Raw genomic sequence first — 26,083 nt, forward strand, 5'->3', positions numbered from 1 at the left:
ATACAAAATAATTCTTTATAAGCTTAAGTTTTTTTTTATTAGGGACTTAAGCTTGAAGTAACAGCTTGAACTGCCTTTCAGTTGCCACATTCTTGGATATATAATAACATCTCATGGTTAGCTTAGAACATATTCTACAAATGATGTATACTGTTTATGGAGTAAAAGTTAGAATACTTTGTTGTGACACCTCACGTTTACATTAATTATTGATTTATTTAAGGAAGTTGTAATACACTAAGTATCATTTGGTGCATGTGAATGAGAGAAAATAAAAGAAAAATACAAACACGAGGGAATTAGATCAAAATTCGATTTTGGAAAGAAAAGAATAGATTCACCTCTCTTTATGTTTTCAAGAGAATCAATTATTCTCTCATGTCTCATCCATAATCAATTCTTATTGGTGTTCTTACATCCATGCAATAAATCCTTCTCTACCCATAACTGATTTAGTTGGATTTTGTGTTCGCTATTACTTTTTCATTTGTGATTTTGTTTGTGAACTAGTGCTTGTTGATGAGGTTGAAATAAATTGCATGGAAGACAAAAAATAAAAAAAATAAAATAATAATAATAATAAATAATAATAATAATAATAATTAACTTTTACAAACTTTTCTCTTATTTTCGTACATTTCTAACCATATTTATTTGAAGGCATAATTCACTTTGACCTTTGTTTTTTCTTAAATTTACTTTCTCAAATCCATCTTCAACTGTTGCCATATGAAAATCATTGATTTTCCGGTCTATTTGTAACCACAGAATAGAAGTATATGAACTTTTAAATATTTTTAATTTGAATTAACGAATTAGAATTGATACACTGAATTCAATTCAATTCAAACCAGCATCATTAAATAAACTTAAGAATACAACCATAAATATCTAAATTCAATTCAGGGTGTAATTGAAAATGCTTTACCAAACAAATTCAGTTATATTTAAATAATATTGAAGTACGAATGTTTATAATCATAGAAAAATCAAATCTCAATCACTAAGTAAAAGATGCAATCGAAAAATTAACTCTAAATTTAGGAATCCATAAAAGAGTAATGAAGTAGAAAATTAAATTATATTCTAGAAATGTAAAGAGAAATAATAAAGAAGGAAGCTAATGAAAGAACTCGTGTTGAAATTAATTGAAGTTGTATAAGACTGTGAAAATAGTTGAAAGTGATCATGCTGTTCTTAAATAACAAAAATGACTTATCAGAAGTCACATTACAACTTTTTTTATGAATCTAATGAGAGAATGTTTCTTTGACCCAGACGCTTTTTCCATGTTCTTTGATTCACCACATATCAGATACACCATTGTGTTCTTGACCACCAATCCATTAGCGAAATTCACAAAAATCTCCACATTGTCTCCAGATTCTAAATTTGACATTATGCCATGCCAATCTTCTTCATTAAAGAAAATTACTGTGCCATGTTTGTATATGTGAAATGTACACTTTGTGTAATTAACAATGACGACTATAGTAAATTCAGGTTCAATGATCTTAGGAGTTGATAAATAAACAACACCCAAAATCATTCCTTTCATGTCACGATCTTGAGGCACAATGAAAGATACAGAGTGTCCCTCACCCATATGGGCCAAACAATAAGGATCATTCACAGCTGGGAGACAAACATCACCACACTCACTGCTTGCCAATACCTACATCATAAGATAAAAGGGTTGGTCATTTATCTAATTTTTCTATTCAAATTGTCTTCTATAATCATTATTTTAACATTAATAATTACAAAGTGGGCATTTATAATCAAACACGCAACAATTCACTAGATAATCAAAACAGACCAATGGTAATTCATCTAAACTAATCTGATTAATAGTTTTATTTTGTATGTATCATCATTACGTCGTTAATGATTTACAAAGCATTTATGTTTTTGCCTCTTCTGTTACATTTCTACGACGATTGGAAATATAACAATCGTGAAGCAAGTAAAGTAAGAAAGTATAACAATTGTGAAGCCAACTAGCCGGTCGATCATGTATCAGCCCAGAGTGTAATCTAGAGAGTATAGCCGAATAACAAACACGCCGATTGATCATACACCAGTTCGGATGAACGTTCCAATGTTTGGAGTTTATGTCTCATATATCGGAGCACAAATCCTCGAGACTAGTCGATTATCAAAAAGGTCGGCCGACCGTGTACTAGACCAAATTGCTAATCACCATCTCAGTGAGTAGGACAACGAGCTCGACCGACCACCAAACAAACTAGTCAATCATGAATTGGACTGATCTGGATGAACAATCACATAGTAGATTAACCTTAAAGCTAATAAACTTAAGAGTAAAGTAAAATTATTCACAATTAGTGCTGTCAAAATGGATTGTAACTCATGAGCCAACCCGACCCACCACGGGTTTGAGCTGGGTTCGGTTTCAAAAAAATGTAATTTTTTTTATGCGGGTTAGTTTTCAACCCGGCTCACTTAGAACCCGGTTCACTCGAATTAAACCCGTGGTGAGCTAGGCTGTCTCACAACCCACCTAATTTAATTTAATTATTTATTATTTTGTGTTTCAATATTATTAGTTAGCATTTTTTATTATATTGCAAATGAGGATAAAAAAAAGGATGTTTCAAGAGAGAAATATATTATAGATTTATCTATTCAAGACTCTAATATTATAAATGGACAAATGATAAAAAATGATCAATATAAAAAACTTATTTGTTAACGTTTTGTGTTTGTTTTTGGATTTGGATTGTATGATATTTTTTTTATATTTTGAATTGTCTTTGAGGTTTAACATCATTTTAGAGTGAAGTTTATTTAGATTTGAATTAAAGTGAGCCAATGAGCCAACCCGTTTAACCCACCAAACTATGGTGGGTTGAGCTGGGTTCAAATTTTTTCAGCTCGCTAATAAATGAGTCGGGTTGGATTGACTCACTAAATGACCAACCCATGGTGAGTCGGGCTGGGTCGAACCGGGTTACCCGTTTTGACAACTCTACTCACAATTGGGTCGTAATTATGGTTGTAATTATGTTAGGAAAATGATGAAGATGAACTTTTGATGATGTCCAAATCAAGTTAAGAGAAATCAAGTCAAGAGAAATCAAGATTCAAGAAGATCTTATGAAGACTTTTATTGCAATGGAAAGCGTTTGTAATAATTGTAGATTAGTGTCTAGGACTTAGATTTTCAGTGGTTTTGATTCCATGTACTTTCATATTATGTAATTGATGTTCAGAGTCAAAATCGCACTATTTTAATCGATTAAAACTAATATTAATCGATTAAACAAAATAAAAGCTGAAAACTTAAACTATCTTTGGATTAATAGATTAAAATACCTTTTAATCGATTAACTAATCGATTAAATAGTGGATTAATCAATTAAAGGTAACTGTTGGAGTTTTCTAGCCGTTGAACTAGTTATTGTACTCATTTTAATCGATTAACAAGAATATTAATCGATTAAAAGCGTTAAATGGCTGAAAATTAAGAACGGAAGAGTATTTGCTTGAGTCTATAAATAGACTCTCATTTTCCTTCAACAAAAACTCTTCCCTTGTGCTCTAGAACTCAGAAATCATTGAGAATTGTATGATCTTGTTTAGCTAAAGAAACTCTTGTCTGTGGAGCTCTTGAAGTGCTACTGCGATGACAGAGGAATAGTTGGTTCATCCTTGGTGCATCTGAGGAAGGGTTCAGAAGAGAAAGTCATCCTTCGTGAAGTATTCGAAAGAAGTGTTTCATCCTTTTTGAAGACTCAAAGGAGGTGTAGGTTCATCTCTTGTGGTATCAAGGGAGATGTTTTCTAAACTATTACAAATTGTATATGTGTGATTGTAGCTTGTAATTGTTTTGTGATTAGTGAATTGTTTATCTTGTTTTGAGATAGGCGACTGGACGTAGGATTGGTAAGATCCGAAACAAGATAAAATCATGTGTGCAAATTTCTCGAACCATACTCTCTTTATTTGTTATTATTATTTGCTTAGTAAGTTTAATTGAGTAGAAACTTAAAAGGCACACATTTTTATTATAGACCAATTCAAACCTTCTTGGTTTGTTATCCCACGCTAACCTGATACGACTGTCGCGGTCATACAAATTTGATACAACAAAAATAATGCAGTATAACTAGGAAGTGACTCCTAGGTCGTCTCACAAGGACCAATATTGTGGTTCAGTCTCAGATCACACACGAAGGGGGGGTTGAAATGGTTGTTTTTGCGATGAAAATTAAATGCGACTGAATTTAAAAACGTTGAAATAAATACGATGAAGTAAAACGCAGTACAGTAAAACAAAATTAAAACGGTAAAAACGAAATTACTACAGTAAAAACGAAATTGCAGTGAACAGTAAATCATTAAAAACAGTTCTGAAACAGAAAACTAAAATACAGAAAATAAAAATACAGAAAACGAAAATACAGTAAACAGTAAAAACAGAAAACAGTAAAAACAGAAAATTTTAGAAAATAGTAAAAACGAAAATACAGTAACATGAAACAGTAAAAATTAAATCTGGAACAGTAAAAACGAAAATATAGTAAAACATAAAATACAGAAAACAGTAAATACAGAAAATGGTCAATTGGGAAAACAGTAAAAACATACTCAAAATTACTGCAGTAAAAAAAAAATAAAATTACATTAAATGATCAACATGCAAAAATAAAGAAGAGGAGAAATTAAATTGCAGAAAACAACAACTGAAATTAAATTACAACAGAAATTAAATTACAGCAATTAAATTACAGCAGTAAAAAAAACAGTAAAATCTGGAAATTTAAAAACAGAATTTGAAATGCTTCTAAAAATTATCTCATGTGCCGTGACAAATTTGCTTGGTTTCATTGAAAGGATAATTGCAAATGGACATCCAAAACCGTAAACATCCAACATCCATACCAATTCAATTTTACAAAGAAAACATTTACTTCAACTTCAATTACATTTCTAAATGAAAAGCAAATTAAATTGTATTCTCCACATCACCTACGTACACAACATTCCAGCCATGACACCAAGACTTTCTTTCATCACTGATTAAATTAAAATCAAAGAGGTACTAAAAGAGAAAGAGCCTAGAACATCTATGCATAAACACTAAAACGATTCAACCAAATTGCATTAAAGAAAACAAAATGAAAGAAGGAGAATAACTCTTAAACAAACCGAGACCTTGCACCATAAATTAAAAAAAAAGAAAAACACTTCCCAAAATGAAATTACAAAGCTTCTAAAATTACAACAACAACTTGCACAAACAAAATACAAATTACAATTTATAGAATACTAAGATGAATATAACAACAAATGAACAAAAACTTAAATGGAAAGATGTACAACACCAATTTAGAAGACAACAAGAATCCAAGCATCATCCTCCATCCCAGCAGTGATTTGTTTTCTTCATCCTCCCACCATGAGCTCACGGCCTCTCCTCTCCATCCACCAACTAACCCCTTCAAAATTTTTCTTTTCTCCTTATATCCGTGACATTCTTCTTAAGTCTTCTCCTAGTGCAGCATTTTTTTTTTCTTAGATGATGATGATGTTGTCCCTTTGGTGGTTGAAGCACTTAAGATTAATGACCCACCTCCACTCCTGACTTAGCTGCTGGACCAAGGAGTGGTGTAGCTGGAACGTATCAAGTTGCTGCTGGATGAAGCTCTTTTTGCATGTGCTTCTTCCTTTGGCTTCCATGTCCATGTGAAGGTATGAATGGCTGAATATTTTTATGCTGCACCAAGGTCGTGAGTTTCCAATAAGTGGTGGCCCCTCCTTCTTCTCTACTTCTCGGCACAACAACCTTCTTCCACAACTCTTCTTCATATTAAATTTGATTGTTAAATGGAAGTGGATGTAAGTTGTGGCATGTGAAGCTTGTGAGTCTCGGTGATTCTCTTGTGAATGCATGCATGGTGGACCAATTTCAGCATTTGTGATTCCAAGTCATCATCCACCAAATGGATTCAAGACTCCATTTGCCGAGAGTGTGCACTCCCTTGGTGCTCCACTTCACTTAAGCCTTTCCATGAGCATGTGCCTTTTAAAATAATGGAAAACAAGATTCCCATTTGAGTTGGCTACCGAGAATGTGTGTGTGTTGGTTGTAGGAAAAATAATTAAGAATTGGATGGCTTGCTGAAATTCTGAATGGTGGGGAGCATGCTTCACGTGAAGATGTGTTCTTCCATGTGCTAACAAATTGTCAAAAGTGGTTGGACACAAGTTACCGAGAATGTGCATTTCCAACATTTTCTTTTGCTTCCTTTGCCTTGGGTTTACTTGTCACATGCTCTCCTTGGCTGGATGCTTCATGTGACACACCAAAGATGTTCCAAAAATAATTCTTTATGTGCTTCATGTATGAATTGGAAGAGTGTGACAAATTCAGATAATTTGTGGCAGCACCTTCATGCTTAATTCCATCATCCATGTACATTGTTTGTGCAACAATATTCACGTAAAACTTTGTGTGCTTATGTGCTTGGTTTCCAATTCATTTCAACTGTGAGATGCATCTCTAAGCCAATACCTTGATATTCCAGCCACCACAAATACCAAACAACAATCAAACAATGCAAAGAGATTAGACATTACCCAAACAGTAAACACTGGACTGACATAGGCGAGTAAAATAAATACTGGGAACAGCACAGAACGAATTTGAACAAAAGAAAAACTATACACGAAACTAGACATCCATACGAAACTATGAAAAAAAATTGCATGGGAAACGGATAAGAATTGAACTCGAACGAAGAAATACAAGTTGACACAAAATTCAAACAGCAACCAGCGAAAATTGAAATGGTTAAGATGAAATTGACTCAATTGCCTTTTCTCATTTAACCTTCAAATGTCCCAAATTGTTATCCAAAATTTTCCCGTAAGTAATAATACAAAATAATAAGCTCAGATAATTCAAATTAATTAAAATAAGAATTTCCGATCAAATTACGCACAATTAGCAAAAACGGAAAAATACTGGACAATTAAGCGCAATTTCTTGATTAAAACCGGTGTAATAAACTAAGTGCAATGAGTAAAATATTGATTCATCATAACCATTTCGCTGCAGCTGCTCTGACAATTGGTATCAGAGCTTGATTTGATAATTATTCAAATGGCAAGATCATATCAAAGTTTTGCAGAGGGAGCTTCTATCAATAGACCACCCCTATTCACAGGTGAAAATTATGCATTCTGGAAGGAAGATTTAGATATGAAAAGAGAGAAACCAAGGATCTTCCTCAATCTACAGATGCTACGGTTGCAGAGAAAAGGGATACTTAAAAGCTGACTGCCCAAATCAAAAGAAGGGTGAAGAAAAGAAGTTCTTCAAGAAAAAGAAAGCCTGCATCGCATGGGACGATGAGAACGAAACAATTTTTGACTTGAGAAATTCTGATGAAGAAGCAAACATCTGTTTAATTGTGAATGACAACACTGCTGGAAGCCAAGTAAGTATATCTAGCGATTCTGATAATTATAGTCAATATAGTGAAGATGAATTGCATGAAACTTATGCTGCTTTAATAGTAGAATCTGAAAAATTACATAAAGCTCATAAGAAATTGAAAAAGGATTTCAAAGAATTAAAATTAAATTTTGAAAATATTCTTGAAGAGAATAAAAATTTAAAATTAAATTTTGAAAATATTTTTGAAGAAAATAAAAATTTAAAATTAAATTTTGAAAATATTTTTGAAGAAAAAAAAGATTTAAAAAATAAAATTTGGTTTAAGAAAAGGGTAAATTTACTAGTAGTGATGAATGTGCATCTTGTGAAAATTTTAAGAAACTACTAGAACACACAACCTTAAGAATGTAGTAAAAATAATAAAAACAAGGTTGTTAAAAATAGGTATGTTCCTAAATTTAAAAATAAACATAACAATAGAACCCGTAGAATGTGGACAGAAAAAGGAACAACTTATAGGAACACAAATGTTGTATCATGCTTTAATTGTATGATAAAGGGTCATACTTCAAATAAGTGTAAAATTAAGCATTATGGTGTTCCAAGTGGTAAATATATTTGGGTTGTAAAATGATTTCAATTTCTTTCAATCTAACCCAAAGGACCCATACAAAGTAGTTTGGTACCTAATGTTTAACATTTAAGATTTTTTTTTTAAATAATGAAAAACAAAATTTAAGAAAATTTTATTCCAGGGCCGATGAATCTATTTTTTCTTGGATATTCTCTAACAAACAATGCATATAGAGTTTTTCAATCGGAAAGCATTTGAAATAGAAGAATCTGTGCATGTTGTCTTTGATGAAATTGTAGACCTTCAGGCAAAACCTCTTGAGTCAGATGAATTAGATGCAGGTGAAAATGAAGACTTGCAGAAGACAACAAATGAACCAAGGAATAATAACAATCCTCAAAATGAAGAACTAAACAAAATGTGATAACAACCTAGAGGATTATCATTACACAATGAAATTGGAGACATATCTAAAGGGGTAAACATTAGAAGAGATCTAAGAATTTTAGAAATCTCTTAGGATTGCATTTTGATCCATTTTGTGCAATTTTAAGCGTTTTATGAAAAATAGTGCTTTTAATCGATTATTCTTTAAAATAATCGATTAAAGCTAATCGATTAAACCTATCTTTAATCGATTAAATGTGTTCCAGTTTCGCATATTTGAAAATCTAGCCATATTTTTGTATGCTTTAAAATTGCTATCTTGTATGGTTGAATGTATGTTTAAACAATGATTTTTAAGTTCTTTATCCTAAAATTATATGCTTTAAATCTCCTATTGTGTATGTTTGAATGAATCTTTAAATTTGAAATATATTTAGCTCATATGCATACATACTTTTATTAAGGGAGAGTATTATCTTAGGGGGAGAACAATTAAACACATCTTTTTAATTATGATAAAAAAGGGGGAGAAAATGTTTAAAGCTAATTTATTTGTGTTTATTCACTAATGCTTTTTTCTTTCATAAGTTCTGTTTTTATCCAGATTATTACTAAAAACTTTAAATCAAAAGGACTTTTTGATCATCATCAAAAAGGGGGAGAATGTTAGCAAAATGATGAAGATGAAGTTTTGATGATGTCCAAATCAAGTCAAGAGAAATCAAGATTCAAGAAGATCTTATGAAGACCTGTATTGCAATGGAAAGCTTTTGTAGTAATTGTAGTTTAGTGTCTAAGACTTATATTTTTAGTGGTTTTGATTCCATGTACTTTCATATTATGTAATTGATGTTCAGAGTCAAAATTGCACTATTTTAATCGATTAAAACTAGTATTAATCGATTAAATAGAGTAAAAGCTGGAAACTCAAGCTGTCTCTGGATTAATAGATTAAAATACCTTTTAATCGATTAACTAACCGATTAAACATTGGATTAATCGATTAAAGGTGACTGTTGGAGTTTTCTAGACATTAAACTAGCCGTTGTACTCATTTTAATCATTAACAAGAATATTAATCGATTAAAAGCATTAAATGGTTGGAAATGAAGAACGAAAGAGTAATTGCTTGAGTCTATAAATAGGCTCTCATTTTCCTTCAACAAAAACTCTTCCCTTGTTCTATAGAACTCATAAATCATTGAGAATTGTGTGATCTTGTTCAGCTAAAGAAACTCTTGTCTGTGGAGCTCTTGAAGTGCTACTGCGATGACAGAGGAATAGCTGGTTCATCCTTGGTGCATTTGAGGAAGTGTTCGGAAGAGAAAGTCATCCTTCGTGAAGTATTCGAAGGAAGTGTTTTATGCTTTGTGAAGACTCAAAGGAGGTGTAGGTTCATCTCTTGTGGTATCAAGGTAGGTGTTATCTAAACTATTACAAATTGTATCTGTGTGATTGTAGTTTGTAATTGTTTTGTGATTAGTGAACAATTTATCTTGTTTTGAGATACACGATTGGACGTTGGATTGGTAAGATCCGAACTAGGATAAAATCATCTGTGCAAATTTCTCTCAACCTTACTCTCTTTATTTGTTATTATTATTTGCTTAGTAAGTTTAATTGAGTAAAAATTTAAAAGGCACACATTTTTATTAAAGACCAATTCAAACCCTCTTGGTTTGTTATCCCATGCTAACCATTTCGCTGTAGCCGCTCTGACAATTAGACCAACGTCAATGAAAAGCCCATCATGAAACCTATAAAGAATGTTTTGGGGTAAGGAGATAAGTTACGTGTAGTAATTTTTGCATTAATTGTTATTTGTCAAAAGTTGAGCTAACTTTGACATCATATTACCTTCTACAAGTACCCTCTGACTAGTTTGAACGTATAGGAGATTGCTTTTTGGACAACATTTGAACTTCGGAAAACACAACGCAATTAGTACGGTTGACCTTGACCCCATACCCAAAACATTTTGGTGCCCACGTGGGATCGAGTGATCAACATAGCAGCGGAGAAGTCAGAGAACCAACCCTGACCAACTTGAGATGCTCGAAAGTATGCAACGACAATGCAACACAAATATGAAGAGGAGCTGACGATCCTTCGGGCTGAGAACACAACTATGCATGAGGAACAAAGTGTCAAACATTCAATGCCTCTTTAACATACCTATCTTGCCTCAATCAGGCCACGTGAGGACCCTTGCAAAATTATCCATGAATGCAACATGGGAGCTAGGAGGGATAACTCGTCCATGCTCATTGTGAACACGATCAGGTTACTTCCTTTCATGTCGAGCATAATGTAGATCCCCTTTTCGGGTTGGTGGACCCTCTTGGTTTTTGAGAAATTTGATGGCTCCACCGACCCTGACGAACATCTTAGGATGTGCATGAACCAAATGACACTCTAAACTTCAAGTGATCCCTTATGGTTTAGGGCTTTCTCCATATCTCTCAAAGGAGAAGTGTTGACATGGTTCAATTCCCTACCACCCAACTCCATCTACAAATTTGCCGTCATCCGCTCACGGTTTGAGGCTCAATTTGCCACGAACTAGCCACATCATCTCACATATCTTGCTTTGGTGAATATAAGGCAGGAGAAGGAATAATCACTATATGCATTAATGGAGGGGTTTGAGAAGACGGTAAGGCAGATCATGAACCTTAGTCACGAGGTGACCTTGCCCCTCAAGATCATGACCTTATGGTTTGGACTCTTCACCGAGAGCCTTTGTATGAAGCTGGTGGAGAACATGGATGAGTTAAGAGTTGTAATGTTCATGCAAGTTGAAGATATGCAAGATTTTCAATAACAAATGAGGCAGAAAGCTTCAATGAGTGAAAAGAAGAGGGAAAATAAATTGAACGGTAAAAGAAGCGACTCTCACCCGAAGGAGCTGCCTAGGGGGGCACTATTTCACTAGTACACCTTAATCCTTATTTAACAAAATAAACTTTTCTCTAGCTTATAACCTTCTTAATCCTTAATTTTATCTTGCTTTCATAAATAATTACATTTTGGACTACATTAATAAAATAATATCACTAATCCCTAGCTTTTGTATCTAATTTAGTGACAAGAAGGCTTTATATCAAATCAAAGAGCTTGACAACCCAAAGAAGCAGGAAAAACAATAAAAATGGGAGTTTTTTAGGTGCTGAGCTCCACCTCCTGGCTACTAACCGAGTGATTTACAAAGGCCACACTATTGAGCACCCTTTTACCATCACTGAGCACTAGTTTGACAGAGAGTAGCCCTTGGCAATCCAACATCTAGTATTGAGCGTTAAGGTTAGGGCATTGAACAAAACTTATGCCGATATGGCAAGTTATGCTCTATTTCTCCTTGTGGCTTGAAGAAAACTAGGTCTTTGGTTGTTGAAGGCACTAAAACACATTTTGGAGCGTAATGAGGTCTACTAGGGATTTCAAGAATAAACCTTCCTTCTTTTGTGTATCTCCTTCTTCTTCCATCTTCCATTTTGTAAGCTTGGTCTCTCCATGACAATGGAAAGCTAAACCCATCTTGTTGGGGATAAATGTAGTCAGTAAAGTCGCTTGTATCTTATAAATGCTTTGAATATATATATATATATATATATATATATATATATATATATATATATGCCTTTTCCACTAAATGCTAGTACTCTTGATTATGATCTTAATGTTTGTTGTAATGTGGCCATTCATAGCTTGATACGTGGTTGATTAGGTATTGGGAAATATCTTTTGAAACATAGACTTGGAACAAGATACCTAATGGAGGTTGTATTTAGAGATAGAGCTTGACCCATTAGTTATCTTAAACCCTAGTTATTAAAGCGGGTTTGTTTGTTAAAGGTTCAAGGGATTGACTCTTAACAAGGAAACCTAGGCTCATTTTTCTAGGGGAAGGGTTTGGATCTTCTTGTGGGTTGGTTGACATTAGTATTTTGATGGAGAGGTGGTGAGTTCTTGTATGAATGAGAGTGAAGTTGATGAAGTCTAACCCCAATAATGCCAATCCATAGCATTTCTAACCTTTTTCCCTTCCTAAGTGTCTTTAACTTTCAAAGTCCAATTTTATTATTTATGCACCGATTTATTTACTTGCACATAATATCAAATTCATGAACTATTCTTTAGTCTAGAAAAATAATTTAGTTTATTATCTTTATAACTACATGAATTTAGTCTTTTTGATCAAATTTTGTTAATTTTATTTGAGGTTTTAAACACATCTCTCAACTAACCAGGTCTCAAACAATGTAAACAACTGAAATGGTATCATGAAATATGTTTGAAACGTCAAATAAACTTAACAAAATTTGGTTAGAAGGATTAAATCCACACATTTCTAAAGTTGTGGGACCTAATTGGGTCAAAGTTTCAAAGAGGGACTAATTCCAATTATCACTAAAAGCTAAGGAAGAAAAAACATATTTAACCCTTAATTGTATCATTTTTTAGTGTTACACAAGTCTCTTAAAAAACGGTACTTTGTCTTAATATCTTTATTACTTGGACAATTTGGTATGCTTGTCAATGAGTTAACACAAATCTAAGCGAGAGGAGAGAAGCCCGTAGTTCAATAGTGCTAAAAGAAGTACTCACCATATCAACATAATCTTAGAGGAATTCGTAGGAGGTGAATAATTAGCATCTGTGCAGAAAAGACATATCCGAGCATTAAAGACCATCCACCTCATTGACAGGAAACTGAGGACTACGCCTTTGTCACCTTTATGGACAAAGACTTTAAAGCTCCAGAGCTTGACCAGGTTGCCAATTATGGGGTGAGCAAAGTGTTGAACGCCAAGGGAGCTCGATCAACATCTTGTACTAGAAGACGTTCTTGAAGATGTACTTGTCTAAGGACCTGATTGTCCCATACAATGAGAAAATTATTGGGTTCTCAAGAAAAATGGTGGACACCTGAGGTTATTTAGATCTTTGGATGAGATTTGGGATTAGACGGAACAATCACGAGATCCGCGTGAAGTACATGTTAGTTGAGACCAACACTTCCTGTAATGTGTTGGTTAGGCAGTCCTGCCTTAACGCCTTTGGTGTCATATCTCCACACCTTATTTGTCGATGAAGTTCCTTTCCGATAGGGAAAGATTTGCATGATACACACAAATCAAAAGACCGTGTGCGAATGCTATGCTACAGGACTCAGGGTGACGACTTACGTTCTGCCACACAAAGCCTGACCATCTGAAGTGGCCATGGAAAACTTGGATCTCTATACCAACACAAAAGACATAATGGAGCTGCAAGGTAAAGTTAATTCGTTGGACCTACGGAAATAGGATGACTAAACAACCAATATGGGCAACAACCTAAGTTTTAAGCAGGAACAAGCCGTGCGAGAGTGCCACGAGCCAACAACGACCTGTTCACATGGACAACCATTGATATGCCGAACTTTTAGCCTATTGTGATATCCCACAAGCTGGCCTTATACAAAGAAGTCCAACTGGTTGTCTAGAAGAAGCGCTGCCAGGGTGAGGAAAGAAGAATTTAAAGGCCTTTAAGCGAGGTCAAGAAGTTATAAGAGGTTGACTTCATTCGGGAATTTAGATACACCACATGCTTCGTGAATGTGGTCATGGTCAAGAAATTCGGTGGTTAGTGGAGGATGTGCACTGACTTCACTAACCTGAACAAAGCTTGCTCAAAGGAAGCCTATCCTCCCTTTACTACTTTTTAAAATATCAACAACCACTAAATCTTTTAAAATCCATGAAATCTCTCTTACTATTCATATTTTATTTTTATTCTTTTTCCTTCTACACGCCTCCTACTTAATTTCTACACCATTTACTAAAAGCAAAAAGACCTTTTTACCCTTGGGCCTAAAATTCAAATAAAACAAAAGTTTACTTTAACTCTCTTTCTCTCTAGAATTAAGCCCACACCTATTCAATCCTAATTCACTCTTCTATCAACAAGCCAACACAACACATTGGTACCATCACACACACACAATCACCAAAAATAACAACATACTAATAATGTGTTCCAATTAATCAACCATAACATTAAATAATTAACATAGCAATAAAAAATAGTTTTTGGAGTTTGGTGTCAAAAGAAAGCTTTTGGAGTCTAGTTTTCAATAAAAAAAGGAATAAACTCATTTGGAGTTATGTATAAAGAGTTATGAGCAAAATAGTAAGCAAACACTAGTACAATTTTTGCTTTTAAACTCGCACAATATACCTCACTTTACACCAAACCGCTGTCTATCACATGGCGGTGGCAGTTTTGTAATAAACCGGAACTTATAGGCCTCGGTTGCATGCAGAACCGGTGCAAAACAGAGATGCAACCTCGGTTGCAAGCAGAACAGGTGCCTAAAAGGTGGCACCTTTACGAAAAAGTGATACGAGCTCAGGCTTTTTGGCTGACAACTTTATGAAAATGTGATACTACCTCGGTTTCTCGCAGAACCGAGGCATAGAGCCTGAGCTGCCACCTCGGTGAACTTAGACCCGGTGCCAAAACATTCATCGGCTCCGATTCCTTTCTGACCGAAGCATATAGGCTTCAGATTTTTCATTTTAAGCATCGTTTCGTTCATAACCGGTGTTGTAGAGCTTAAAAATTCTCAGAGTTTGTTCATTTCTTCTTGCGTTGCTGCTGCTTCTTCTTCTTTCTCTTCGCGCCGCTGCTGTTCATTGGTTGTGTTCACTGCTTCTTCGTTCTTCTTTGTGTTCATTGCTTCTTCTTTCACTTTAAGCTTCCTTGTGTTCATTGCTTCTTCGGTTCTTCTTCTTCACGCTGCTGCTTCGTCATTGCTTCATTGCTTCTTCTTCGCGAATCCACTGTTCCACTTCTCCCTCTCACGGTTGAACGTCCTCTCTTCTCACCTTCACTGCCTCCAGCGTCGTTGTCCAACGCCGCCGTCGTCTCTGCCATTTGTCGACATCGCCACCACCTACTATTCTCACTGCCACCGTCTCCCTCTTCATCAATCATAAACGAAAGCCCTAATCCCCAATTTTCTTTCACTCTTTTTCTCTCTCAACGATTCATCTCTTTTGAATCCAATCCATGGCACCTATGGGTCCCGGTTTCCGATTCCACCGCATCGACGAAGAGCTGGTGGTGTTCTACCTGAACCTGAAGCGCAAGATCACCGAAAAGCTCTAATCCCCAATTTTCTTTCACTCTTTTTCTATCTCAGCGATTCATCTCTCTTGAATCCAATCCATGGCACCTATGGGTCCCGGCTTCCGATTCCACCGCACTGACGAAGAGTTGGTGGTGTTCTACCTGAATCTAAAGCGCAAGATCACTGGAAACCTGTCCCGATACGACACACCGCAGTGGTTGATGTCTACAAGCTCGAGCCTTGGGACCTTTCCCGTTAGCATTTTGCCCTTTTTTGTAGTGTCGAATTGTTAGCAATAGGGTTAGGTTCAAAGGATTTAAAGTGTTTTTTAACTTATTTTTGCTTTTCGGCTCTGTCGAAGCTGAAGACGAAGGACTTAGAATGGTACTTCTTCAGCGTGATGGACCGCAAGTATGGAAATGGCTTCAGGACCAACCGCGCCACCAAGAAGGGCTACTGGAAGACCACTGGAAAGGACCGCCTTGTGGCCCATGGCGACCACACCGCGGGGATGAAGAAGACCCTCGTGTACCACGCCCCTGTTCTTTCTATCACCGATTCCCACCTCTGCCAAGTTCAACTACCACTGATTCCCACCTCTCCTCGGGTACCCCTTATAGGCCTAAGATGGTTGTGAGAGCTTATATTTTTGCTTTGTTTAACGAGAATTTGAAGCCTGGTCCAACGTCTGAGAGAAACTTTGGATTGTTCAAACCAGATGGTAGCATTGCTTATGATATAGGTTTCACAGGACTTACTTCATCAGCAACCTCCTCCTTTCTTTCCTTCAAGGTGTGCTTGCTATTACACTTTGTATTATTCATGAATTTTACCTATAATTTGTAGAAAGTGATGGTGATGATGGAGAAATTATGCATTTGCAGGGTGTTGGATCTTTGTATGTGATGGTTTCTGCAAGTTGTGCAACTTTTCTTCTTGTAGCATTATAAGCAATCTCATAATTTGTTTGGTTTAATAAAACAAAGGTTTATGAGTTTCAAGAACCAGAATTACATGTAAGTGTCAGATTGAACATTTTTTCATGTTCTCAAGATATTGTCTCTTGTTGTTTGGTCTGGTTGGCCATTGAAGGGTGATTAAGCTTCTATAATTGGAGGTTCTATTAACTTTGTCAAGGAGCTTGAGCAGAGGCATAAGACCGAGGCATATAATTAGAGGAAAAAAAATAAATAAACCCTTTTACTACCTCGGTTCAACAATAAACCGAGGCCAAAAGTCTAGCAGAATAAAAAAAGTAAAAACGAAACACCCTCTACTGCCTCGGTTGTATTTTAACCGAAGCAAAAACATATATCTTTATGTCTCGGTTCAAAACTGAGGCAAAAAAGGTAGACTTTTTACCTCGGCAGTATATACCTCGGTTACGGAACCGCTGTCTATGAGCGAAAATAACTGTTGTCGTTTCTCTAAACTGCACTAGTGAAATGTCAGTTTTGACAACATCCTATTTTACTAGAGTACTTAGGTTTTGATGCTAAAGATGAGGGTTTCTCTTCCTTTTAGTGGAAGAGAATGATGAATGAGTAAGAGACCAAAAGCTAAGAGAAGGAAGGAGAAATGTTTTAAGGTGAATGAGTTTGGTTTTAAGTAAGGTGTGATGTTGATCTTAAAAATATAAGAGAAGAGAAAAGTAGAAAAATAAGTTAAGTAGAGGGTTAGTTGTTTGTATGTACATAAAAGTGAGAATGAGTATATGAAAGTGGTAAGTTGAAAATAAAGAAGAATGATTTTATGAATTAGGTTTGATAAATAAGAATGGACGTAAGTGAAGAAGTGTGCATGTGGGTCAGATGGATTTTCTTAAGGTGGATGTACCCTGTAGAGAGATACATGAAGATCTTAAAGGGATATATCAAAAAATAGTATCGACCAAAAGCTTCAATCATAAAGCGGTACGTTGCAGAAGAAGCCATTGAATTTTGTTCAAGTTATATGTCGAGTTGTGAACCAGTGGGACTTCCTAAGAGCAAACATGAAGGAAAATTCGAAGGTAAAGGTGTTCGAGGTGTGAAAATTGATGATCAAGATCATTTGTACATTTTAAACAACATTATTGATGTAATTCCTTACATTTTTTAAAACGTTAATGAAATAAAGTCAGCACACCCAAGAATGAGTGAAAAATGGACTCTTAATGAACATATCAAAACCTGCTTACAATGGTTTAAGAAAAAGATTTATGGGACTCCAAATGTTTTAGAAAGTCTATTGAAGCTAGCTCGTGGGCCGAACACAAATGTGATTACATATGGTGGGTACTATATAAACAATATTTCTTTTCAGACAAAGGTAGAAGATGACAAAAGTAGAGTTCAAAATAGTGGGGTTACACTACAAACTGAGGTTGTACACTTTGCTAGTTCTAAAGACAAAAATCCAATCACAACATCCATGAGTTATTTTGGAATAATACAAGAAATATGAGAAGTTAATTATGTTAGTTTTAGAGTCTCAGTTTTCAAGTGTAAATGGGTTGATATAAATTTCGGTGTTATGACACATGACTTTGGTTTCAAATTGATGGACCTTAATAAGATGAATTACACTGATGAACCATTTATTATGACTAGTCTAGCAAGACAGATATTTTATGTAAATGATCCAGCAAATAAAAAATGGTCAGTGGTATTGGAAGGAAAAAAGATGCACGGATATGATGATGAAGATTCTCTTGATATATTTGAGACTTCTTTATCATGACCCATTGAAGCAAGGTGGATGACGAAGCCGATGACATCCACCCAATTCGGAGTGATCACAATGAAGGGATATGGGAGAAAACATATCTTAATAGGTTTTGTGTTATTCTTTTTTATATCCTTTAAATGTTGTTGTATTTATCATATTTGATGTAGTACTAACCTTGTAATTTTCAGGTATGTCGAGCTTGGGATTAGGATCAAGAAAGAGCGTACGTGGTCGATCTGTGACACAATTGCCCGATGTGACATCCCGACCCGTTTTGACGGAGAGGATACGTGTTGAGATTGACCAGAGATCAGGTATGCCTTCAGGGCCACATGTTGATAAGTTTAGGAGTTATCTGGGTATGTTAGCAAAAACCCATGTTTCGATCGTTCTTGCATCTTGGGATGACGTCCCAAAGGTCGACAAGAACCTTTTAAGGCAAGACATTTAGGTATGTTTACTTAAAAGAAATTTGATATATTGTTTACTTTGTTCTTATTATGTCATTAACATGTTCTTTGTTTTAAAAACCAACATTTTGATATTCCAAAAACTGGTCAATTAGAAAGAGAATGTTATCCCATGTAGCGATCAAATGGAGGGATTTCAAGACAAAGCTGACACGTCTATATGTCTTTGGAGACAAACAACACGAGTCTCCTTGCGACAAGTACAAAATAACTAAGGAGGAGTGAATGCAGTTTCGTGCATCTAGAGAGTCTAGGGACCGACATGTTTGTTTCTTAACATATTTCTTTAGTTAGTTAATGCATTAATTGTGATTTTACACTTATGAATATACATGGTTTGACAGGGTAAACGGTTAGCTGCCCAAGAAAGAAAAAGGCTAAATGATGCACCACACGTGTTATCACGAGGTGCTTATGCATTAGTTGAGAGGAAGATGAAAAAGAGTTGAGCAAAGGCCTTAGGACTTGAGTCCCCCGACCTAGCACCTATACCCGCTAGGTACGAGATGTGAAAGGCTGCTCGGACTAAGTCTGATGGAAACATGACATCCTCCTCAGTTGCCTTGATCTCACAAAGAATTGTAAGTTCAAATTCTAAACATTGTTTGGTTGTGTATTCATCATCCCATGTGTTTTATGTAACAAAGTTTGTTTTTTATATGCAAGATAAGTTGGTTGAGCAGCAGACTCAGGGAACATTGTTTGGCCAAGGTAGGGATGACATTCTAACAATGACCATTGGAAAGCTCGAGCACCTAGAACGTGTACGTGGTGTTGGTGGGGCGATTGGTCTTCGTGACTACTTTGACCCTACACAAAAAAAACTGAATCCATGAGTCAGGAGACAGTAAGGAAGATGGATCTTCAGTGGGAGGAAAGGCTCAACCAAAGCATGAGATATATGGAGCAACGATTCATGGAGCAGCTACAAGAACAAAAAGAAATCCAAAGAGCGCTTGAAGAGAAGCTGCATTCCATGACCCAGGGCATCATGGGGTTCCACTTAAGCTCCAACAACACATGAGGTCAGCACAAGAGGATCATGCTCTGTTGTAGAACCTACTGAGTATAATGGTGAGTATGAGCTGTTGGTTGATGGAGATCCCCCATGCATTATGGTTGTCGAATGAGTACTTGAGGGAGGACAAACTATTCATGGTGCTCCCTTATTATCCCACTACGTATGTGTGACGATTGACGAAGTTCGGGATCCCTAGGCTCAAGTACCGGTACCCACTTCAGAAATTCATTTTGTGGGGGAAGCCATAGAAACATTTATAGCCTGGCCTAAAGCATTGATCATGTTACACATTGCTACATCACATGTATAATATATTTCTTATTAGTATTTCTATGTTATATTTATAAATATTGATTGATAACTTTAAAATTTTTAATTTCAGTTACGTCGTCAGAAGCAGTTGATGCATGAGCCATTGAACCTTTTGGTAACATAGTTGAGACCAAACAAAATTATTTGCAAACATGGATGGCTGAGTCAAATAAAGACATATACCTTGTGCCATACATTGATGGGTATGGATTGTTCAATGTAAAATTTCATTAAAGTTTACTCAATTAGTTTACTAACTATTTTTGATACATGATAGGTCTCACTGGCAGCTGATGGTCATCATTCCCAGACAATGCAAAATTCTATGGTTTTGTTTGCTGCACAGGAGGATGAAAAATGACTTGAAAAACATGCTTCAAGGGTCAATGTTTCTCTTTTTATGTTTCAAATTCATGTTGACCTTTAATTTTTATGATAAATATAGTATATTAATATTACCTTGTATTTTCAATGTAAATAGAGTTATGGGTAAACCCCGAGGTCAGCTAGTTCAATTCCTGTATCCAAAGGTTATAAGTCATTTATAGTTCTTATTAAATTTCTATCTTATTGAATGATCTAAATGTTTGACGATTTAGTTTGTCATTTTAGTGTAACAAGAAGCTAGATTCATGGGAATGTGGTTACTCTGTCATGTTTCGGATTAAAACCATCATTCGAGCTGCCATTACAGATGACTGGATTGAGGTAATGATGCTTACCTTCAATACATTACAAATCAAATTCATCTTTGAACATATGCAAACATAATGAAATTTTTCTTCATTTTGGCAACGCTTCAAGAATATATATCGTATACCTGAGGACGCAATTAAAAAGATAAGATAAGAGTGGACAACTTATGTTCTCTAGAGATGGACTAAGAGGAAGACTTCTATTGTTGTTGAACATTAATTACCTATAGTTTAAGTTTAATTTTTGATAGTTTAGGTTTTGGATTGTTTTTTAGATTATTTAATTAGTATTTTGTTAACTTGAAACCCATAAAATATATTATATTATGTTGTGATGGACAATTTTCTGTTTTTCAGGTTTTATTGGTTTTATTATAAAAATAAATTAATTTAAAAAAGAAACACCCAATAGACGTCGGTTAGTGTATATAAAGATGTCAAATGGCTTCTAGTGCCAATTCCAGGGTTTTTTGCGCTCAGTACGAGCAACCGTTGCTCAGCACCCGTAGACGTCGGATATGATGGGAGTCGACGTCTCGTATGGCGTCTGCTGGGGGGATCCGACGTCTCTATAGACCTCCGATTGGGGGGACCCGACATCTTTTAAAGTCCCTTGTAGGATTCGACGTCCCATTGACATCACCCAATAAGACATCAGAGATGGATCAGCCAAAAACCCAAAATAATAGACGATAAAAGCCTTTTCTACACTAGTGGTCAATGAAAAACTCGCTCGTTCCCTTTGCAAACATGTAAGGTGATCATGTCAGCACTCATATCAATGTATGACTACTCAACACAATCAATCAACTTTTGGCCCCAACAAAAGCGAGTCACATACCCGAAAACTTCGCGGGATGCCCAATCGTAATTAGGAATGATTGAGAGGTTTAGTTCACCCCCTTTTTGATAATGTCAAAATGCATTTCATCGATGGATTCAACATTGTTGCAGCGATCGACTCAATTCTCTATATTTACAGTTATAGATGCACTGCCAACCGAGCCTAGAAGACGAAACATCATCCACGTACCCTCTGCCACTTTCTCCAGAAGACTCCTCAGATGAAAAAAGGCGAACACTTAACATTATTATCTTAGTACGATGAACGATCAATTTTGATTATTAGTACATGATGAGAGGTGAAAATAATAGACTAGGTCCACCCCTATTTATAGCCTGAGGACCTTTCCTATCATTCATCCTCTACTATCAAATCAAGTTGCATCCAATGGCCCAAAGAATCCTAACGTTGCATACACTAACAAACACAGGATTCGAAGCATCACACTCTTCTCCCAATGGTAACAATTTCAAACAAACAAGTTCCAAGGGTAGGTAGCACAAAAGTCGAATGGCTAGGCATAACCCTTTGTGTTTCTTAAATGCCTATGCTTAGTCAAACGTCAGTCTTTCTTCACCATGTTGACCAACGAATCAGCTGCAAGTCTTAGCTAGCGACCATTAGTGACTCTAGCACGTGCACCAATCATTCACGGTCGCACAATCTTGGTCAATCATAACAACAATCACCTCCTCAATGATCGAAGCCCTTCTAACTAGCGAGCAAGACGACACACAAGAATGGATTCCAATTAGGGAAACCCTCCTATTCAGGTTACAATTGCAGCACGAGAAAAACATGAACCAAATGGCCAAATTCAAACCCCTTCATCAATCATTTACGAGTCAAAACACAAGTCATTGAGCCCAACCGATCACCAAATAAGCTAACCAGCTGTGCACCATCCTAGATAGCCCATCACCAACTTGATGAGCAGGACAACGAGCCTAGCCGACCACCAAATAGATCAGTCGGCCATGAATTAGAGTGATCGGGATGAATAATCCTAGAGCATATTAACCTTAAAGCTGATAAACTAAAAAGTAAAGTATAATTACTTGGGTCATAATTAGGCCAACGTTAATAAAAAGCCCACCATGAAATCTATAATAAAGGTTTGAGTTAAGGAGGTAGGTTGAGTGCATTATTTGTTGCATTAATTGTTATCTATCAAATGTTGAGCTAACTTTGACATCATAGTGTCTTCTGCAGGTACTCTTCAACTGATTGAACACACAAAAGATCACTTTCTAGACAACATATGGACTTCGGACAACACAACGTAACCTGAACCGTTGACCTTGACCTCATGCTCGAAAAATAAAGCAAAATCACTTTATTAGTGGATTACCAAAATCAGAAACTTCTAGATGAGGTTCTATGGCAATATAAATTAAGCGTGCTAAAATTGATTATTGTAATTTCAGTCAGATATTTCATTTGGATTATTTTATGTTCTCTTCATTAATAGCTAAAATGATAGTGAAGGTATGAAACAAAGAAAAAGTTAGAGAAGAACCTCATATATGTTATCGCTGACAGCATTGAAGAATTGATGGTATGCTCCAACACCATTCAAAGAACACCTGAAGTGCTTCTTTGAAATTCCTGATTCTGTAATATTCGTAAAATATTCAACCAAAATATTTGTCACTTCCTTAGATAATTGAAATTCGGTGTCACATGCTAACAAAACACTTCGAACATTTGCAAGGGTGCTAAGCAATGGTGCAATATCAATCGTATTATCCATCATATCCATGCAAAACGAATGAATATAAGAAATGGGATTCATTGTTGGTGACATCCAAGACCGAATGATAGAAGGAAAAGGATTATGAGATAATCCCTCAAATCCTCGTAGGGACATATACCCAATGCCTTTTGAGCTTAGAATTGAAAAAGGCACATGTTTGACAGCTGTATTTTCAGCAATTACAGTTATCAAGGATTTCAACTTTGCTATATCTTTATCCATTATGTGAATCTCCGAACAACCAGAGAGAATGAGAGTTGTTAAAGATTTCAACTCATATATCTCTTTTGGAAGATTGTTTAGACTTGTACAGTCTTTCAAATTTAGCAGTATAAGACTGTTGAGTGATCCAATAGATCGGTGTACTTTGAGCAATCTTGAACAATATTTGAAAATGAGGTGTTCAAGACTTGGTAATCCGGTAAAGTCAGGGGTTATAGTTAAATACTTGGAATGACTGAGGTTAAGGACTTTTAGCGATCTCAAAACCTGCACCATGATAGTTTTTCATTTTAGAAATATTAGAGTAGAAATAAAAAATGAAATAAAAGCAAGCTACTAATTTATTTTAATTGTGTTTTAACGAGAAGTGGCTCGTAATAAAACCTGGGGTGTTTTCCAGAGAAATCGAAGAAGACTGCGTTTTAAATCAATCGCTGTTGCATCATCCCAATAAAAGTTCTTAGGTAGATATTCTGAAGAAAGCCCATACGAACTGATCCATCTTAGTTTCTTAAGAAGGTACTCAGAATTTACAGTCGCTTGTACACAACTGAGTGAAGGCAGTTTCACAGGCAACCACTGCAGGGCTTCTGTCCCCTGTGAAGAAAAGAGCAAGTTAAAACAAATGTACTGCATAGGAGAAAGAAAACACTTTCAAAAAAGAAGTTTCAAACCACATGTAAAGAATGTTCTTACATAATTTGCATCATTATCAAACAACAGTCGCCTGTTCTTCCCAAGATCTTTTCACGAATAATTCTTATTCCGATTTCTTGTAGCAAAGGATGCATTCCAAATTTGTTGTTCTTGTTAATTTTGATGAGGTTACGCTCCATGAGAACTCTTATTGCAATATCAGCGTCTACTCCACAGCCATTTAGGATCTTCCTTACATAGGTTCTGCTCTTACCAATAAAGAAACAACATACATCAAGGAATATATCTTTTTCCATTTCATTCAGTGAACTTTCGATGCTTACTTTTATTATCTCTGGAACATGAAACATGCCAACTATCGCAAATTTAAACAATAAACTGTGCCATTCTTCTTTCGTCTTTTTAAATAAAGTACTTCCAACGACTTCAAGAGCTAGTGGTAGTCCTTCACAATAACTAACTACTCTTCTTGCAAGGTCTTTGTATTCTTCTTTTGGTTTTGGTTCTCTAAATGCGTGCCAACTAAGAAGCTCAAGGGACTCCTTTTCGTTCATTTGCTCTACCCAAAAGACAGAATTACCTTCTCTCAGCGGTTCTTTATATGTTGATGTAAGGATTATAACAGTTCCTTCAACGAACCATTTATGACAATCCAATCTGTCTAATAAACTAAAGTTAGAAACATTGTCAAGTACAATGAGCATCCTTTTCCCAGAAAGTCTTTCCCGAATCATACTTCTTCCCACATCAATGCTAGGAATCTCCACCTTTTGTTTTAGGACATCTAAAAGAAGTTTTTCTACTAAACGAAGATCTTGTCTTATTCCGCAAACTGTTGAAACACTTTCAATGAAAATTTTCTCCTTGAATGTCCAATTAATTTGATTGTAGATGGCTTTGGCAAGAGTGGTTTTACCTGATCCTTCCTCTCCACATATCTCTATCATACAAACTTCAGTGGATTTATTTTTGATAGTTCGAATAAGATCTTCCACGTGGGATTGTAATCCAACTGGAAATTTAGTAGCAGACAAGACTGGTAAATTAAGAACGCTCTGAACAATTTTCTCCACTAGTTCAGCATCACTCCTTCAAGTTCAAGAGCAATTATAGATGAAGTCATGTATTAACAAAATTAAATCCCAGGCTTAAGAGATGGTTGATTGAGTGAGTGATGTACCTGTGATTGCTCTCATCCCATCCAAAGAAATTTGCAGCTTTGGTGAGTGCATGGCTCCACCTGGACATGCCATGCTCCAGTTCTTGTCTTGAAAATGTTCGTTTTGCAGTTGCCTTCAATTCTTTTCCAAAGTAACCGTTCTGAAGACGTACATCAGATGGTTGGATTTCATAATATACGGGCAGAACATGTCGACAATAAGTTTCGTGCCATTTGATGATTTGTTGAAGCTGATTAAGACACCAAGCAGATTGAGAATAGGTTTGGGTGAAAACAACAATTGCTACCCGACAGTGGCTGAGAATAGGTTCTTGGATGTGAGTTGACTTCACTGCATTGTTGTGGTGAAGGAAAGTGGTGAGACCAACAGTAGAGAGGGCATAATTGAGATGAGAAACAAATTTTCTGTGGATGTCTTCTCCATAGAAGTTGATGAGCACATCATACCTCCGTGGGAGTTTGTAGGATGAGGAGGCGTTATCCATGGAAAGGAATTGATGAGAGGTCAGGAAGAGTTAGAAAGAGAAACTAATACTGCTAGACAGTGAAGGAGTGAATACATCTTATAACAGTTATATAACAGTTAAGTCACATTTGAATTTTTATCTAACTATTGTAATACTGTTAAGTTAACGTATATAACTGTTTGTTTTCCTTTAATAACTTCAAAGAGTGTTGGTCACATTTTTGAGAAACAAATTTCCTGTGGA

At 35.7% G+C, this 26,083-nt stretch overlaps 1 protein-coding gene and 1 pseudogene across 2 annotated transcripts; one reads left to right on the forward strand and one right to left on the reverse strand.

The window, feature by feature from the left end:
• Positions 1-1,225: 1,225 nt before the first annotated feature.
• Positions 1,226-25,858, reverse strand: LOC148190677 (disease resistance protein RPV1-like). Of its 2 annotated transcripts, none has more exons than XM_088101648.1 (5): positions 25,374-25,858; positions 24,258-25,282; positions 23,921-24,123; positions 23,078-23,803; positions 1,226-1,675 (listed from the first exon to the last, which is right to left on the reverse strand). In XM_088101648.1, the coding sequence occupies exons 1-5, from the start codon at positions 25,856-25,858 to the stop codon at positions 1,226-1,228; spliced, it is 2,889 nt and encodes a 962-aa protein (XP_087957774.1). The 2 variants fall into 2 exon arrangements, with proteins under 2 accessions (XP_087957774.1, XP_087957775.1); XM_088101649.1 differs by having other exon boundaries at positions 23,921-24,151; positions 24,247-25,282.
• Positions 15,606-19,522, forward strand: LOC148190678 (uncharacterized; annotated as a pseudogene).
• Positions 25,859-26,083: the final 225 nt, after the last annotated feature.

This window comes from Vigna umbellata, chromosome 11 (genome assembly GCF_029865625.1).
Source record: "Vigna umbellata cultivar VRB3 chromosome 11, Vumbellata_1.0, whole genome shotgun sequence".
Classification (NCBI taxonomy): domain Eukaryota; kingdom Viridiplantae; phylum Streptophyta; class Magnoliopsida; order Fabales; family Fabaceae; genus Vigna; species Vigna umbellata.